Source organism: Moschus berezovskii, chromosome 19 (assembly GCF_049115385.1).
Source record: "Moschus berezovskii isolate FMDL1 chromosome 19, NW_MosBer_1.0, whole genome shotgun sequence".
Classification (NCBI taxonomy): domain Eukaryota; kingdom Metazoa; phylum Chordata; class Mammalia; order Artiodactyla; family Moschidae; genus Moschus; species Moschus berezovskii.
In genome coordinates, this window is record NC_142478.1 from 64,310,968 (window position 1) to 64,329,399 (window position 18,432).

Genomic DNA, 18,432 nt, shown 5'->3' on the forward strand with positions numbered 1-18,432 from the left:
GAAATACAGAGTCATGCTGAAAAATCACCGGATTTGAAACGGGCTGGTCTACAGTCCAGCCTGTGTGCCCTTAATCGAGGTATGTCACATTCTCGAGTCTCAGTGTCTCCATCTGTAGAACAGGGATGATAATAATGGTCTCTAATCCATGGTGCCTTTGTGAATGCTAAAAAGGACAACGAATAGGAAGTTCTTAGAAGTTCTGGCACATGACAAGTATTTTGTAAAGATTGGTGAAGGGACTTCTCTGGTGGTTCGGTGATTAAGAACCCACCTGCCGATACAGGGGACACGGGTTCGAATACTGGTCTGGGAACTAAGATCCCACATACCTCGGGACAACTAAGCCCATTCACTACAACTAATGAGCCCATGGGCTCCAGAGCCCGTGCTCCTCAACAAGAGAAGCCATTGCAACGAGAAGCCCATGCACAGCAACTAGAAAGTCGTCCTCACTTAAGGCAACTAGACAAAGCCCATACGCAGCAGTGAAGACCCAGTGCAGCCAAAAATAAGTGAATAAAATATTTTTTAAAAAAGATTGGTAGAGTTGTCCTCACTGACCCAGGGTTGAGAAGTGACAGAACTTTCCCTCCCCTTCCTGAGCAGGTCCCCTAGGTAATGGAAGCCTGGTAAGGAACTCAGCATGGCCAGATTCCCTTAGAAACCCGAGTTTTGAATTCTTGGCTTTATTGCCCAAGCTATAGCATATGAAAAGATTCACTTTATCAGAGCACTGACATCAAGGTTGCCGTGTGCCTTCCCTGAGTCCATGGAGGTTAAAAAAAAAAAAAAAAATGGACCTGCTGGAGTTACAGACTCAACTCAGAAAGGATTTATTGGCCAGAGCTGCAGGGAAGCCAAAGGGACAAGTTCAGGTGGGCTCCTGCAGGAGGCTGCCAGCACAGCAGCACAGGGTGGCTTCTTCTGCCTTCCATGAGCCCAGAGGCCCCTCCACCAGCTGTATGGGCATCCAGGAGCCTCCTGGGGATGGCTGGAGCCCAGCCGGCCCTCCCAGACCGGGAGCCCTCAGTCCTGGCCCAGCTGGGCTTTGAGAGCCTGTAGCTCCCCACTGTCGATGCTGTTGCCCCCGCACACGATGACCACGACGACCGAGGCTGGGGAAGCGCACAGGCGGCCCTCAGCCTGGAGCCTCCCCAGGAGGCCTGAGTACACGGCAGCTAAGGCTGCCCCACAGGCAGGCTCCACCAGTGTTCGCTCATCATCTGCCCAGAGAGGGGAATGGGGGTGGAGGGGAGGAAAGGGAGGGAAAACCAGTTAGTGCTCAGCAGGCTCTGGGCAATGCAGTTCCATGAAGCCAGCCATCCAGGCATCCATCTCACAATCTATCATTTGTCTGACCCTCCGTCCATCCATCAATCTGACCATCTATCCCTCCATCCATCCGCCTTTCATCCATCCATCCATCCATCATTCAACTGTCTGTCTGTCCATCTATCAGTGTATCTATCAATCACTGTATCATCCATCCATCCATCCATTCATCCATCATTTGACTGTCCATCCATCCATCAATGTATCCATTAATCAATGTGTCCACCCATCCATCCATCCATTTCTATGTCATTTGTCAATCCACTGCCCATCAATCCATCCAACCAGCCAGCCACTCATCCACCTATTCATTATCCACCTTTCCACTCACTCACACATTTATCCATTCATTCAACAAATATTTATTGAGCACCCCCTCCCTGCCAGGCCCTGGGAACAAAACAGTGAGCAAGACATACCAACCCCCACCCTCATAGAGTTCACAGTCTAGTGATGTAGGTGAGTAAGAATCTGGCACTTGTAAGAATGGTGGCACAGGAAGTCTTCAGCCCCAGTGGGGTGGGGTGGGTAATCAGAGGAGGCTTCCTGGAGGAGGTGCCATGATGGGCTGAGTAGCCCTTTAGTTACATGAAACCAATAGGCAGCAGAGCCAGGATGGGCAGCCGGAGGGAAGAAGAGTATGTACAGAAATCTGGAGGCTGGAGACAGGACACACTTCTTCAGCCCCACCGCTTCCAGCCACTCAGTGTACACTTACTGCATGATTACTGTATACCCAGCCCTGTCATAGGACTGAGGATAGGGACAAGAGAAAACACTCTCTCCAAGGGATCCAGGGACCTCGTGGGTTTACAAGCCCAGGTGGAGGGCACTGCTCACTTACCCAGGAATCGCTGCACAGCACTCACAGCTTCAGCATCCTTCACCACCTCAGAGAAGATCCTAAACTCTTTTGTACACTCCAAGGCCCGTGCAGCCACTGTCCTGGCCCCCAGGCACTTGGCTAGACTGCAGGAGCGGGCAGTTGGGGCAGGGAAGGCAGGGTGTGGAGAAGAGTTGGGGAATCAGGACTCCTCCCTGCACAGCCCCAGCTCTCCCCGGCCCCAGGCACCCCTCCCATCCTGCAGTGGGCCCAGGACTCAGCATTTTAAGAGTCTACAGCAGAGCCTGAGTCAGGGGAAGCACTCAAAAATTATGTGTCCCACGAACGGCTGATGAGCACACATCCCTCTGACTCTACAACCATGACTGTGCTATTCTTGCACAGACCCCAGAGAGCCAAGCCTAGAAAATGAGTCTTTCATTGTATTCATTCATAACCACTTATCGTGTCTATACTATAGCTGTATTTATTGACTATTTACAGGGTGCTGGATGCATGGATTTTCCTGGGGGTTCTTTTGTTTGTTTTATTTCTCGGTTGCACCATACAGCCTGGCATGTGGGAAGCTTAGATCCCTGACCAGAATTGAATCCACACCCCTGGAGTGGAAGCGCAGAGTCGTAACCACTGGGCCACCAGGGAAGTCCCCAGGATTTTCTGTTTTAAGTCTTACAGTCTCCCTTGGGAGTTAGAAATGAATGAGTCCCATTTTATAGGTCGGGAAACTGAAGTTCGGAGAGGTTGAGCAACTTGCTCAAGGACACATAGCTAGTCAACAGCAGAATGTGGGTTCAAATTCAGGCAGTCTGGCTCCAGAGTCCATGCTCTTTACCTCTGGGATTGGGATGATCTACCTGCTGGTATTTTCCTGAGCTGGGCAGTGTTTCAGGGCCAGGAGAGCTTTTGCTGAGCTCATCAGAACTGACTCTGAGTCCTAAGTGGCCCACAGGATGGACTCTGGTGCCAGGCTGCCTGGTTTCAAACCTGGGTTCAAAACTAGCTGTGTGACTTGGGAAAGTCACTTTGCCTCTCTGAGCCTCAGTTTCCTCATCTGAAAAACGGAGATAATAATAACAGCTGGGTGTACTTCCCTGGCAATCTAATGGTTAAGACTCTGAGCTTCCTCTGCAGGGGGCATGGGTTCAGCTCCTGTTTGGGGAACTAAGACCCCACATGCGGCAAGGCCAAAATAAGATGAAGAAGAATAGCTGGCTGACGAGGTTGTCGTGGAGAATGAGTTAAAGCATTTCAAGTGCTTAGAAGAGAGCCTCCCAGATAGTGAGTTCCATAAAAGTGCTAGTTGCGATTATGGTTATTGCTCTTACCCAGAACCAAGTCTGGGAGCGGAGACAACAGTGATAAACACCCACTGTAGGAAGATGCCATGAGGGAGAACTTAGGAGGAAAACCTCCAATGACAGGATTGGGGGGAGACTCTCTCTGGGGGAGAGAAACCAACCAGAAGAAGAGGGAACTCCAGCACTGCTGGGCAGAGGACACAGCCTGTGCAAAAGCGTTCAGGGAGGAAAGTGCCCAGCCCATTCAAGGGACAGGAAGCGAGGCCAGTGGCTGGAGTGGAGTGAGGAGGGGTCTGATTCCAGCCTGAGGGCTTGGAGAACACCCTGAGGGGTTTAAGTAGGGAATGAAAAATTCTTATAGATCAGCAGAATTAAGGAGACCCCCTTGAGGGACTTCCCTGGCAGTCCAGTGGTTAAGACTCTGCCCTTCCACTGCAAGGGGCATGGGTTCCATTCCTGCTCAGGGAACTAAAATCCTGCACACCGTATGGCACAGTCAAAAAAAAAAAAGAAAAGAAAAATTAAAAGATAATTAAATACTTAAGGACTTCCCTAGCATTCCAGTGGTTAGGATGTACTTCCACTGCAGAAGGCACGGGTTCGATCCCTGGTCAGGGAAATAAGATCCCGCGTGCCATGCGGTGCAGCCAAAAAAAATATTTTTAATTAAAAAAATAAAAGGAGACTCCCTTGAGTGCCCCCACCCTCACTAATTGGGACTGAGAGGCCCCAGGACAGCCCAGCACCCCATAAATGCCCCCAGCCCACACCTACCTAGTGATGCCAGGCAGCGTCACCAGCCTGCCTGCCTTGATGGCCGCGTTGAAGCAGTGTGCCCCTTGGGTCTCCATGGCGATTATGGGCACATGTTGCCAGCCCACCTCTGCCAGACCAGCTGAAACCCCAGCCAGGAGACCTCCGCCCCCGACTGCCAGCACCAGGGCACCCGGTGGGGTCCCCAGCGCTGCCTTCAGCTCCCGCACCAGGCTCATGTGGCCTTCCCTGTGGGACGAAGGGAGTGGGAGAGAGGGCAGGGCTGAGGGAGGACCCGGTCCCAAAGGCTCACAGGGACACAACCCCCACATTGCCATCACCCCCATCCACGGTAAGGGGAGGGGAGACCCCGCCACACTTGGTTTACTCTGCTCCCACTCAGTTCATTCTTTCCCTCATTCTTTCTCCCCTTCGTCAGCCTCCCAGGCACCTTCTCAATCCATTTCACCCATCCCACAACTTTGGAAAGAGGCAGGTTCGTGTGTCTGCTTAACATCTGACCAGCATGGGACTTCCCTGGTTGTCTAGTAGTTAAGACTCCTCACTTCCACTGCAGGAGCCATGGGTTCGATCCCTGGTCTGGGAACTAAGATCCAGCATGCCACGCGGTGTGGCCAAAATTAAAAGGGCAGACCAGTGTATACTTGGAATCAGTCCAACTCACGCCCTGGGTCTGGGACCCAAGGTCTCCACCACTTACTAGCTGTGTGATCTTCGGCGAGTTGCTTGACCCCTCTGGGCCTCAGTTTCCTCACCTGTGAAATGGGCCTAAAATATCTATCTCTTTTGGGGAGGAATTAATAGATTAAATGTGTCCCAAAGTACACACTCAGTCAAGGGGATTTATTCTTAGCATTTCCATGTGGAAACTGAGGTGCAGGGTGCTAAGACGCTTTGGCAGAGGTGGGGTCTGGACCTCCATATGCCTGACTTCCAAGCCTCTTCTCCTCCCTGGGCCTCAATTTTCCCTTCTGTCCAAAGAGGGGACCCTGACTCAGTGAGGGTCTCCCAGCACTGAGCTCCATAGGGGAAGGGACACCAGCCTTACCATATCAGGGGGTGATCAAAGGGAGGGATGTTCACCCAACCGTCATTCTTGGCCAACTCTTGCGCCCTCAGATTGGCCTCGTCCCAGATCTAAATAGAAACCAAGACCCTCAGAAGACAGGAATCAGACAGCTACAGAGGTTGGAGTGGTGCCTGAGGTCTCCTGGATGGCTCCAGGGTCTGATGGACTGGGGAGACCCCCAAGGGTGAGACCAGAGCTGGTGTGGACCCAACAGCCTCCTGGGACAAAGGCAGAGGCTTCCAGGTGGAGAAAAGGATGTCATGTGATTTCCACAATTCAGGTGGGACACGTTCAGCTGCGAGACTGGATAAGAACAAAGCCCATCAGCCTGCGGTGCTGGGAAGGGAGGACTCCGAGCTTCCAGTGCAGGGGGTGTGGGTTCGATCCCTGGTCAGGAAACTGAGGGATGTATCGCACATGTTGTGGGGAATATCCTTAATAATTAATTAATTGCTAGCTCATTCAGTAAAGAATCTGCCTGCAATGAAGGAGACTTGGGTTCAATTCCTGGGTTGGGAAGATCCCCTAAGGAAATGGCAACCCACTCCAGTATTCTTGCCTGGAGAATCCCCATGGACACAGGAGCCAGGCAGATTACAGTCCAAGGGATTGCAAGAGTTGGACATGATTCAGCTACTAAACCACCACCACCAATTATTAATTAATTAAAGATAAAGCCAGTTTAAGACCCCAAGAACTATAGCCCACTGGGGTCCTCTGTCCATGGAATTCTTTAGGCAAGAATACTGGAGTGGGTTGCCATTTCCTTCTCCTAGAGATCTTCCCAACCCAGGGATCAAACCTGAGTCTCCCACATTGCAGGCAGTTTCTTTACCATCTGAGCCACAAGGGAAGCCCAATAATTAATTAATTGTTAATTGTTACTTAATTAAAGATAAAACCTGTTTTCTAGGGATGACAGCCAGCTGGATGGATGGATAGACTTTTTTTTTCCTTCTTCCTAGGAAAGGAGAAGGGTTATATGTTAAGTCTGTTTCTTTGGTAACAAAGTGAGCCAGTGACATCCTCATCAGATGATATTCTTTCATATCAGGTGGCCTCAGAGTGGTGGATGATTCTATCGCGATCTTTACATTTTCTTGTCGGTAAAAATGTATAGTGAATAATACCAAGGGTTAGTGAGGAGGAAGGGAGAGAGATGGAGTAGGAAATGGCAACCCACTCCAGTATTCTTGCCTGGAAACTTCCATGGACAGAGGAGCCTGGTGGGCTACAGTCCATGGGGTTGCAAAGAGTTGGACGTGACTGAGCACACACACACACAGGGAGACAGATACTATCCTGATAATCACCAGCTTCCTGTTTCTCCTGGGTTCACACAGGAAATCTTCCCCAAGTGGAGAGAGACAAGTCGACAGATCTCAGCCCTTAATATGCATCAGGTCTCACTCACCCCTCAGCTCAGCCATCCGAAGGGGTGACTGGGTCCCAGGCACAGTTCACCAAAAGGAAACAGAGACAGAGTCTCTCAGGGGCGAGGGAGCGGCTAAGGAGGAACAGCCCCTCCAGCTGCTGTGCCCTTCTTGGGGGCCTTACCTTTCCAGTCAGCTGAACTTCGGCCCCCTCCCCCTGCAGCCTCTTCACCACCTTCACAGAGGTGCCCTCGGGGAGCACAATGGTGGCTGGGATGCCCAGCTTCCGGGCGGCATAAGCAGCTGCGATGCCCGCGTTACCCCCTACGGAGGCAGTAGAAGAGGGTGCCGTGGGCAGCTGCATTAGTCTTTGACACACTATTCTCCTGCCCGCCCCCTACGCTTATATGCCACCCGCCATTGGCCCCAGAGGTGGACACGTGATCTAGGTGGAGCCAATCAGAGAACTCAATCACCTGAACCATGATTCATTCAGGGATGAGTGCATGATACAAGCTGGGCCAAAAAGACCAATTCATAGACCGAGGAGGCCACGAGGAGGGGGATGGTAGGAGGCAAGCCTAAAACTCCCGATGGCCATCATGCAGTCTATTTAAGGGAAGAGTTAGTGTAGAGGGAAGGCAAACCAAGAAAAGGAGAGATACGGAGGAGAGCACCTGGATCCAGCTGTGCCTGAAACCCATTATCCCAAGAGTTCTTTGATAATTTAAACCTGTATGAATTGGGTTTCCATCACTTTCTACCAGGAGGCTTGAATGATGGGAAGGGAGCAGGGCATGCGAAACAGCCATCTGCCATGACCTTGATAAGACTGGACCTTTAAGAAGACACCAAGCCCTGGACACCTCCTACAGCTCCAACTCCGCCTCCTCCTCCACCACACCCAGCCCCCGAGGACCCTCGCGAAGTAGAAAGGGGGCAGGCTCACCTGAGGAACACACCAGGTGTCTGCATCCCTTTTTGGCCACCTAGGAAGACAAGGAACGTGGGTGGGGGCTGACCCGAGCAGGTGTCCTGGAGCCCTGGGGGGATGGAGTTAGACTCTCCTCATTGTATCCTACTCCAATATTCTTGCCTGGAGAATTCCATGGACAGGGGAGCCTGGTGGGCTACAGTCCTTGGGGTTGCAAAGAGTCAGAGCGACTAAGCACAGCACAGCATCCCACATCATACTCCAACTTTCCCCAGCCCTCGTCCTGCCCGCAGCACTCCCTTCCCAGCTCGACAACCTCACTCCTCCCCTCCCGCCCACACACCCTCACCTCTTGGCAGAAATGCCCAATACCACGGATCTTGAAGGAGCCCGACGGCTGTACATTCTCATACTTGAGGAAGACAGGCATGCCGGCCATCTGGGATAGCGCCCAGCTCTCCAGCAGAGGCGTGACGATGTGGAAGGGCTCACCCTTGGCACATTCCTCCAGAGGACTCTTCATCTCGGCAACCACCTGCAGGAGGGCACGAACATCATAGCCCAGGCGGCTCCAGCCCAGAGTCCCTCTAACTAGGACCGGGGAGGAGGAGGGGAGAAGCCCCTTGGCTTGGCTCCCTTTATCCCAGGTGGCCGCCAAGCTGTGAAGCTCCATACAAGCATCTGCACCTCTCTGGGCCTCAGTTTGACCATCCAGTCAAGGCGATTTGTACTAAGGGCACTTTTCTTCTGTTAATGTGGATGCTACAATGCAGGAATGGAGAACATGGCGAATAGCGGTGATGAATGAATGAGATTGGGAGAATTCATGCAGTCATCATTCATTGATTTAAAAAAACCATTCCTGAGCACCTGTTTAGGGACCCAGGAGTGGGCAGGTCAGAGGCAGCCCCATGTTTTAGTTGGGGAGACAGAATTAAAGAATTGCAACCTGGAGTGACCTAGTGGGGAAGGCACCATTTTATCAAGGGTAATCAGGAAAGACCCTCTCCCAGGAAAGAAACTTTTTAAAAAGATTTTTGTATTAAGGGGACTTCCCTGGTGGCACTCTGCACTTCCAACGTAGGGAACACAGGTTCTACCACTGGTTGGTGAACAAAATACCTGTATACCTTGGGGAAAAAAATTAAAAACTTGTACTATGGAAAATTTAAACACAGCAAAAGTGTCAAGAACCATCTGATGTAGCCACCACTCACTCAGCTTCAACAATCATCAGCTCAGGCCTGCCTTGTTTGCTCCATATCTGTACCCATCCCCCTTGCCGTATTATTATTTTTTCCACCTTTATTATTATATTTTCATCCCATATTATTTGATCGGTAAATATTTCAGCATGTAGCTATAAAATTAAAGAACTCTTTTTAAACATTGTCGCCACAGTTTCAGAGCAGTATACATTTGTCCAAACTTCGAATTCTAACCTTGAGTAAGTTAATTTTATTTCATGGAAATTATACCTCGGTGCTGCTCATTTTTAAAAATGTAATCACAATACCATTATCACATCTAAAAATATTAACAATCATTTCTAACATCATCAAATATCTGCTAAGTGTTCAAAATTCCAATCGTCTCACTAAATGTGATTAACTGTCGGTTTTACAGATGGTGACAGTTTAAGGTTTTTAACAGTTTGAATCAGGTTGCAGACGGGAGCTGTGCATTTTGGTTGGTTGACAGATAATTTAATTTTCTTTTGATCTGCAGCTTCTCAAAGAGGGAGGGCTTCCCTGGTGGCTCAGTAGTAAAGAGTCTGCCTGCTAATTCAGGAGACGTGGGTTCGATCCCTGGGTCAGGAATATCCCCTGGAGAAAGAAATGGCAACCCACACCAGGATCCTTGCCTGGGAGATCCCATGGACAGAGGAGCCTGGTGGGCTACTTCAGAGTCAGACACAACTTAGCAACTAAACAACAACAACAAAAAAAGGGAAACTTTGAGATGAACAAGAAGAGAAGCAAGGGAAAAGCATTCCTGCAGAGGGAACAGCAGGTGGAACCACCGCTTGAGGGAGATGAACTTGGAGTGTTCCTGGCGCTGATGAGACAAAGGACTGGGCGGAGGTGAGAGTATGAGATGTGCTTAGTGTTGTGACAGCTGGACCCTAAAGAAGGCTGAGCACCAACACATTGATGCTTTCAATTGTGGTGCTGGAGAAGAGTCTTGAGAAATCCTTTGGACTGCAAGGAGATCAAACCAGTTGATCCTAAAGGAAATCAGCCCTGAATATTCGATGGAAGGACTGATGCTGAAGCTGAAGCTCCAATCCTTTGGCCACCTGATGTGAAGAGCTGACACATTAGAGAAGACCCTGATGCTGGGAAAGATTGAAGGCAGGAGGAGAAGGGGACGACAGAGGATGAGATGTTTGGATGGCATCACCAACTCAATGGACATGAGTTTGAGCAAACTCTAGGAGATAATGAAGGACAGGGAAGCCTGGCGTGCTACTGTTCAAGGGGTCACAAAGAGTCAGGCAAGACAGAGGGACTGAACAAGAAGAGGTGAGCAGGGATGTTGGGGAGGGCGTTCCAGCCCACAGAGAGGAGTTGGGATATTATTCTATTTCTACTTGCTGATGGGAAGCAGCTGGGAGGTTTGAAGCTAAGATGCGGGTGAGTGAGTGAGTGAATGAACCAGTGTGAAAGGGCAAGAAGCCGAGAGGGAGGAAATTAGAAGGGAGAGAAAGTAGAAGGGGTTTTTTGTTTGTTTTGTTTTGTTTTGTTTTTTAAGGAGCAAACGCTGTGTCCCTTTTATTTTTCCTTTGGGAGGGAAAAGTGTTGGGCCGCCCCCTTGCAGTTCCACTACTTGCCACTAGGAGGAGCACATCAACCTCTATCAGCTACCACCAGCTCAAAGCTTCTTGTCTACACTTTCTAAGTCAGGGTTGGGCTCCCCGCATCAGAGGGTTCCAGGTCTCTCATCCCTGGATTTGACTCTGAGTCCTTGCTGGGATGGCCCTGAGATGCCCCAGGCAGAGAAAAGCCTGAAACACTTCCATCCAGCTCCATCCAGGAAAATTCATGGCACTGGGAGAGAGCAGCCTGTGGGCCACCCAAATCCAGCAGACCCAGCCCTGGGTTTCACCTTGGCTCCAGAGCCCAAGCATTTGAGTTTTGGGGTCAATAAGAGGGCAAAGTTAGAAACTATCTATGAATTCCTGCCTGTGTGACGCAGGCAAGTGTCTCAACGTCTCTGTGCCTGTTTCTCCTTCTAAAATGGGAATAACATCCCAACTCAGAGGTTAGAGTGAAGATTTAATCACTCCAGTATTCTTGCCTGGAGAATCCCATGAACAGAGGAGCCTGGCAGGGTACAGTCCATGGGGTCACAAAGAGTCAGATATGACTGAGCAGCTCAGCACAATAACAGGTATTCTTTGTTGAGTCCCTATTATGTGCCAGAAATTGGCTGAGTCTTTTGGAGGGGTCATCTCCTTGGGGTCTTCTAATGTTGCTAATATGCTCCTCCTTACTCTAGAATGTTTACAAAGCCCCGACGTAGGAACTGGGGGTACCATGGTGAACAAGACAGACATCTACTCTTGGAGGGGACTTTATAGTCTTATAAGGGGATAATGAAGATCCCACATGCCGCAACTAAGACCCGGTGCAGCCAAATAAATAAGTTAATTAAAAAAAATTTTTTTTAACCTGAGACCTAAAAAAATGAGACTGAACTAACCACACAACAAACTGGGAGAAGAACTTGGGCATCACAGGACCACTGTGAGGATTAAGCGAGGCCTTAAATAGTAAAGACATCAACTCTGCCTCATGCACAGTAACAGCTAATAGTTATATGGGAATTACTGTGAGCCAGGCACTATGCCAAGCATCTTATAATAATTACAACAACCCTGAGATAGGTTCAATTATTAACTCCACTTTATAGACAATGAAACTGAGGCTCAGAGAGGGTAAGTATTAATAACTGGCCCAAGGTCGCATAGCTAGAAATGGCATGGCCAGGATTCCAAGTCAGGCAGTACAAGTCGGCATCTGTGCCCTTCCCCACCATGCCGTACTTTCTCTTTCATAGTAACATTATTATTATGATTAAAGATGTGAGCATTTAGCACTTGACCGCCGGTTGTCTTTAGAAGCAAATGCTCCTGGTTCAGTCCTCAGGCTCCCCCAGCCCTCTTGGTTAGACTGCCCAAAAAAGAACAGCAGGCATCAGTTAAATGAATGAGTCCCGAGTTGCCAACAGCCTTATCAAGCCCAGACGCCCATGAGGGCACCTGCTACATCTATGAATTTGGATAAAGACCAGCTAACTACCTTTTCCACCTCCTTTGTCCTTCAGGCTTTTCTCCAGAGACCACCTGGGCGACACTCTGCAGCCAAATCCTTGATGCCAAGGTTGGGGAACCTCAGCAACCTCTTAGTTGCCAGAATGCCCAGTCCCACCATCCTGGGAGCGGGGCGGGCTCCCCATTCGTCAAGGTCCTGGGCCCCCAGCCTTCTGCTGCAAGGCAGACAGGCCACAGGCACCCAGAGCTGAACCTATGGGAGGACTTCGGACAGCCTCACTCTCCCACTTCCTGTCCAACAAGCTGGGACTTAGCTCCAGAACCTTCCAGAACCTTCCAGACAAACCTCCACTCACATTCACAAACGCACACAGAGTCCCAGGGCCCTGTTTGGGCCCAGACCCACTTACCTTCCTTCCCAACAGTTCTCAGACCAGCTCGGGCCCAGTCCACCACCCTCCAGCCTTCCTGGGCACCAGCTGTGCCAACTCCCCGCAGCCTCCTGTGGCCTTGGCCCCTCCTCCTGTGTTAAAGGGATCGCTCTCCACTGGAGGAAAAAGGGGACAAGATCAGCCTTCACTGCTTCTTGGTTTGCTGTACCAGACATGTGATGACCTGGCCCCATTTTACAGATTAAAAAAAACTGAGGCCCAGAAATGGGAACTCACTTGGCCAAGGCCACCCAGCCAGCAAGGGTCACCCTTTACCCCTCCCTCTGGATCACCTCTGCTGTGACACAGACACCTCCAAGTCCAGTGCTTGTCCCAAATGCCAAGCCACTTTCCTCTGGACCACTATCAAGGGCAGCTTAGGTCTGAGACGAGAAAGCAAGGATAAAGAAACAATTATTATCTGTCACATGAGAAAGGCATGTTTCCTTCTGAAGTTCCTCCTCATCTCTGATATTTTATGCCCAACACTGGGACTCAAACAATTATTTATTATTCAAATGAATAACTCGGAAAATCTATTCATTCATTCCAAGAATATTTATTGGACACCGAATTTAGGTCAAGCCCTGGGACCATTAGCCTCAAACAAGACAGCATGTCCCCTGCCCTCAAGAAGCCCCAAAGGGGGATTTCCCTGGTGGTCTAGTGGTTAAGAATCTGCCTTGCCATGCAGGGGACGTGGGTTCAATCCTGATCAGGGAAGTAAGTAGTCATGTCATTGCAACTACTAAGTCTGCACACTTTGGAGCCAGTGTGCCACAATTAGAGAGGCCTTGGACCAAAACCAAAGATCTCACATAATGCAACTAAACCTGATGCAGCCGAATAAAATAAGTAAGCCCCAAAGGACCACTGAAGAGCAGTTGTGATCAGTGCTGTCAGATGTTGGCAAGAAGGCGGGAGGCCCAGGGCTGTGGGTGTCCAGAGCAGGTACCTCCCCTGGCCCCTGGAAGTTGAGAAGGCTTCCTGGAGGAGGAGACTGAGTGAAACCAGGAGTCAGGAACACAGAAAGCAAAGGTCTGAAACTAAAAAAAATGGGGTGTTCCAGGAAGAGATGCGTGCAGTAGGACTGGCACAGAAAGGCAAGGGCAGGGGAGGAAGTGGGTTAGGGGCTGGAGCGGTGGGCAGGGGCCAGAGCCCACAGGACGCCCCTACCAGTGCAGGGTGTGGAGCTCGCCCGGGTCACTGGGGAGCGAGGAAGGCACTAGGCAGGGGAACGACGTGATCAGATTCCTGTCTTGTCTCTATCACCATCTCACTGGGTGACTCTGAGCTGGTCACGTCCGTGGGAGGGGGGGGGGTGCGGGCAAGCTCAGTTTCCCTATGTCAGGCTGGATGTGAGGTCCAGGAAGCACGTGGCAGCCCAGATGGTCTGAGCCCTTCTTGGCCCGAGTGTGACCTCCCCGGATTTGATGATTAACTCCCAGCCCCTTGGGGTCAAGGGGAACTGCTTGGTCATGATTCTTGGTAAGGACTTTAGCACTTTCATCCCCTCCTCACACTAAGCATGCATCATCCTTGTCAGATATCCTGTCCTGGAAGGGAAACTGGGAACACAGAGGTGGTAAAACCAAATTTATGCCCTGAAGTGGCCCCCAGCCTGAGGGTAGAGGAAGATACCAATTCAGTGACAACCCTAACATCCCCTAAGAGGACACAGAACAGAAGGTCCCCAAAGGGCAGCTGAGGGTGGGTTGTGATCAGGGAGGACTCCCCGGAGGAGGGGGGGGCCTTAGCATACAAGCTCAGACAAGAAGCGTGGCAGCCACATTTACTGCAGGTCCACAGTATGTCAGCCCTTCTGTGTTGACAAGAGATTCCCATCCATTTTTGTTTGTTTTGCTTATTTGTTTGGCTCCACTGCCTCTTCATTTGGGTGTGTGGGCTTTCTAGTTGTGGTGTAAGGGCTTAGTTGCCCTGAAGCATGTGGGGTCTTAGTTCCCTCTCAAAGTTTATTTTAATAGTTGAGTATTTATATCCTCTGTGTGTGTGTGCATAAAATAATATCCAGAATTTTATAGATATTATCTCTTAGAAGATAAGGCAGGTATTAAAGTTTTAAAATGGAGTTTGCTGTTTTAAAAAATACGAAGTAGTAGCAGTAACTTTCTGGCATGAAGAGGCAATAACAATTAGAACACTGACCTTGAAGCCAGGCTCTAGTACAAATACCAGCTTTGAACTTCCTGGCTATGTAACTTTGGGTAAGTTGCTTAACTTCTCTGTGCCTGTTTTCTCAAGCGTTGTTATTGCTCAGTCGCTAAGCCACGTCTGACTCTTTGTGATTCCATGGACTGCAGCACACCAGGCTTCCCTGTCCTTCACTGTCTCCTAGACTTTGCTCCAACACATGTCTATCAAGTCGGTGATGTCATCCAACCATCGTCCCTTTCTCCTCCCTCAATCTTTCCCAGCATCAGGGTCTTTTCTTATGAGTCGACTCTTCGAATCAGGTGGCCAGAGTGTGGGAGCTTCAGCTTCAAGACAGTCCTTCCAATGAATATTCAGGGTTGAGTTCCTTTAGGATGGACTGGTTTAATTTCCCTGCAGTCCAAGGGACTCTCCCAGAGTCTTCTCCAGCAATTTGAAGGCATCAGTTCTTCAGCTCTCAGCCTTCTTTATGGTCCAACTCTCACATCCATACATGACCACTGGAAAAACCACAGCTTTGACCTTTGTTGGCAAAGCAATGTCTCTGTTTTTCAATATGCTGTCTAGTTTTGTCATAGCTTTTCTTCCAAGGAGAGAGGGTCTTTTAATTCCATGGCTGCAGTCACCATCCGAAGTGATTTTGGAGCCCAAGAAAATAATATTTGTCACTGTTTCCATTTTTCCCCATCTATTTGCCATCAGATCATGGGACTGGATGCCATGATTTTCATTTTTTCAATGCTGAGTTTTAAGCCAGCTTTTCCACTCTCCTCTTTCACTTTCATCAAGAGGCTCTTTAGTTCCTCTTCACTTTCTGCCATTAGAGTGGTATCATCTGCATGTCTGAGGTTGTCGATATTTCGAGGTGTGGGTTGGCAGCAACCTGCTGTGGGGACAGGGACATTGGCCACAGCAGTCCTGGAAGGTTTGTGTTGGCATAAGTCCTTTCGGGACTGGAATGCAAAAGTAGGAAGTCAAGAAACACCTGGAATAACAGGCAAATTTGGCCTTGGAGCATGGAATGAAGCAGGGCAAAGGCTAATAGAGTTTTGTCAAGAGAACGCACTGGTCATAGCAAACACCCTCTTCCAACAACACAAGAGAAGGCTCTACACATGGACATCACCAGATGGTCAACACCGAAATCAGACTGATAATATTCTTTGAAGCCAAAGATGGAGAAGCTGTATACAGTTAGCAAAAACAAGACTAGGAGCTGATTGTGGCTCAGATCATGAACTCCTTATTGCCAAATTCAGACTGAAATTGAAGAAAGTAGGGAAAACCACTAGACCATTCAGATATGACCTGAATCAAATCCCTTATGATTATACAGTGGAAGTGAGAAATAGATTTAAGGGACTAGATCTGATAGTTAGAGTGCCTGATGAACTCTGGACGGAGGTTCGTGACATTGTACAGGAGACAGGGACCAAGACCATCCCCATGGAAAAGAAATACAAAAAAGCAAAATGGCTGTCTGAGGAGGCCTTACAAATAGCTGTGAAAAGAAGAGAAGCGAAAAGCAAAGGACAAAAGGAAAGATATAAGCATCTGAATGCAGAGTTCCAAAGAACAGCAAGGAGAGATAAGAAAGCCTTCCTCAGTGATCAATGCAAAGAAATAGAGGAAAACAACAGAATAGGAAAAACAAGAGATCTCTTCAAGAAAATTAGAGATATCAAGGGAACATTTCATGCAAAGATGGGCTCGATAAAGGACAGAAATGGTATGGACCTAACAGAAGCAGAAGATATTAAGAAGAGGTGGCAAGAATACACAGAAAAACTGTACAAAAAAGATCCTCACGACCAAGATAGTCACGATAATGTGATCACTGACCTAGAGCCAGACATCTTGGAATGTGAAGTCAAGTGGGCCTTAGAAAGCATCACTACAAACAAAGCTAGTGGACGTGATGGAATTCCAGTTGAGCTATTTCAAATCTTGAAAGATGATGCTGTGAAAGTGCTGCACTCAATATGCCAGCAAATTTGGAAAACTCAGCAGTGGCCACAGGACTGGAAAAGGTCAGTCTTCATTCCAATCCCAAAGAAAGGCAATGCCAAAGAATGCTCAAACTACCGCACAATTGCACTCATCTCACACGCTAGTAAAGTCATGCTCAAAATTCTCCAAGCCAGGCTTCAGCAATATGTGAACCGTGAACTCCCAGATGTTCAAGCAGGTTTTAGAAAAGGCAGAGGCACCAGAGATCAAATTGCCAACATCCGCTGGATCATGGAGAAAGCAAGAGAGTTTCAGAAAAACATCTATTTCTGCTTCATTGACTATGCCAAAGCCTTTGAATGTGTGGATCACAATAAACTGTGGAACATTCTGAAAGAGATGGGAATCCCAGACCACCTGACCTGCCTCTTGAGAAACCTGTATGCAGGTCAGGAAGCAACAGTCAGAACTGGTCATGGAACAACAGACTGGTTCCAAATAGGAAAAGGAGTACGTCAAGGCTGTATATTGTCACCTTGCTTATTGAACTTATATGCAGAGTACATCATGAGGAACGCTGGGCTGGAAGAAGCACATGCTGGAATCAAGATTGCCGGGAGAAATATCAATAACCTCAGATATGCAGATGATACCACCCTTATGGCAGAAAGTGAAGAGGAACTAAAAAGCCTCTTGATGAAAGTGAAAGAGGAGAGTGAAAAGGTTGGCTTGAAGCTCAACATTCAGAAAACAAAGATCATGGCATCTGGTCCCATTACTTCATGGGAAATAGATGGAAAAACAGTGGAGACAGTGTCAGACTTTATTTTTTTGGACTCCAAAATCACTGCGGATGCTGATTGCAGCCATGATATTAAAAGACGCTTACTCCTTGGAAGGAAAGTTATGACCAACCTTGATAGTATATTAAAAAGCAGAGACATTACTTTGCCAACCAAGGTCCGTCTAGTCAAGGCTATGGTTTTTCCTGCAGTCATGTATGGATGTGAGAGTTGGACTGTGAAGAAGGCTGATCGCCGAAGAATTGATGCTTTTGAACTGTGGTATTGGAGAAGACTCTTGAGAGTCCCTTGGACTGCAAGGAGATCCAACCAGTCCATTTTAAAGGAGATCAATCCAGGGTGTTCATTGGAGGACTGATGCTAAAGCTGAAACTCCAATACTTTGGCCACCTCATGCGACGAGTTGACTCACTGGAAAAGACTCTGATGCTGGGAAAGGTTGGGGGCGGGAGGAGAAGGGGACGACAGAGAATGAGATGGCTGGATGGCATCACCGACTCTGTGGACATGAGTTTGAGTGAACTCTGGGAGCTGGTGATGGACAGGGAGGCCTGGCATGCTGTGATTCACGGGGTCGCGGAAAGTCAGACACGACTGAGCGACTGAACTGAACTGAACTGAAGTCCTTTCGGAGGTCGCCTTTAGCCCTACCATGGAGCCTGTAGACTCCAGGACCCGGCCAAACAACAACAGGGAGGGAGCACAGCCCCACCCATCAGCAGACAATTGGATTAAAGATTTACTGATCAGGGCCCTGCTTACCAGAGCAAGACCCAGTATTCTCAAATGTGGGGTGAGGATTAAATACAACTTCCTTTTGTGGAGTTGATGTGAAGATCAAAAGAGTTAACAGATGTGAAATATTGAGAACAGTAGCAGGATTTCTCTGGTGGTCCAGTGGTTAAGAAGCCACACTTCCAATGCAGGGGGTTACAGGTTGGATCCCGCAGGCCCATCGCTCAGCATGGCCAAAAAAAGAGAACAGTAGGACGTATTTTGTGTTTGCTGCTGTTGCTGCTGCTGTTGTTGTTGTCACCATGATGAAAGGTGTAACACAACAGTATGGTAACAATTGCACCAGCAGGCCATGATATGGTATGACATTGCTCTATCATAGGATGATTACAACACCCGGGGGAGGTAGGTATTGTAGTGAACACCACATCATGGAGT

General features: G+C 48.9%; 1 protein-coding gene across 1 annotated transcript; it reads right to left on the minus strand.

The window, feature by feature from the left end:
- Nucleotides 1-824: 824 nt before the first annotated feature.
- SDSL (serine dehydratase like) lies at nt 825-12,412 on the minus strand. The gene is made up of 8 exons (XM_055405090.2): nt 12,314-12,412; nt 7,977-8,162; nt 7,643-7,682; nt 6,878-7,017; nt 5,300-5,388; nt 4,252-4,479; nt 2,180-2,304; nt 825-1,226 (listed from the first exon to the last, which is right to left on the minus strand). Exons 2-8 carry the CDS (start codon nt 8,148-8,150, stop codon nt 1,030-1,032), a joined length of 993 nt encoding a protein of 330 aa, XP_055261065.2. The 5' UTR covers nt 8,151-8,162; nt 12,314-12,412; the 3' UTR covers nt 825-1,029.
- Nucleotides 12,413-18,432: the final 6,020 nt, after the last annotated feature.

Excerpts from the sequence above, each read along its gene's own strand:
- SDSL (XM_055405090.2), bottom strand. The coding sequence starts at position 8,150 with ATGAAGAGTCCTCTGGAGGAATGTGCCAAGGGTGAGCCCTTCCACATC. Across the intron at positions 2,305-4,251 it reads ACGCTGCCTGGCATCACTAG|TCTAGCCAAGTGCCTGGGGG; the intron begins GTAGGTGTGGGC and ends CCGCTCCTGCAG. Across the intron at positions 1,227-2,179 it reads TGCTGTGCAGCGATTCCTGG|ATGATGAGCGAACACTGGTG; the intron begins GTAAGTGAGCAG and ends CTCTCTGGGCAG.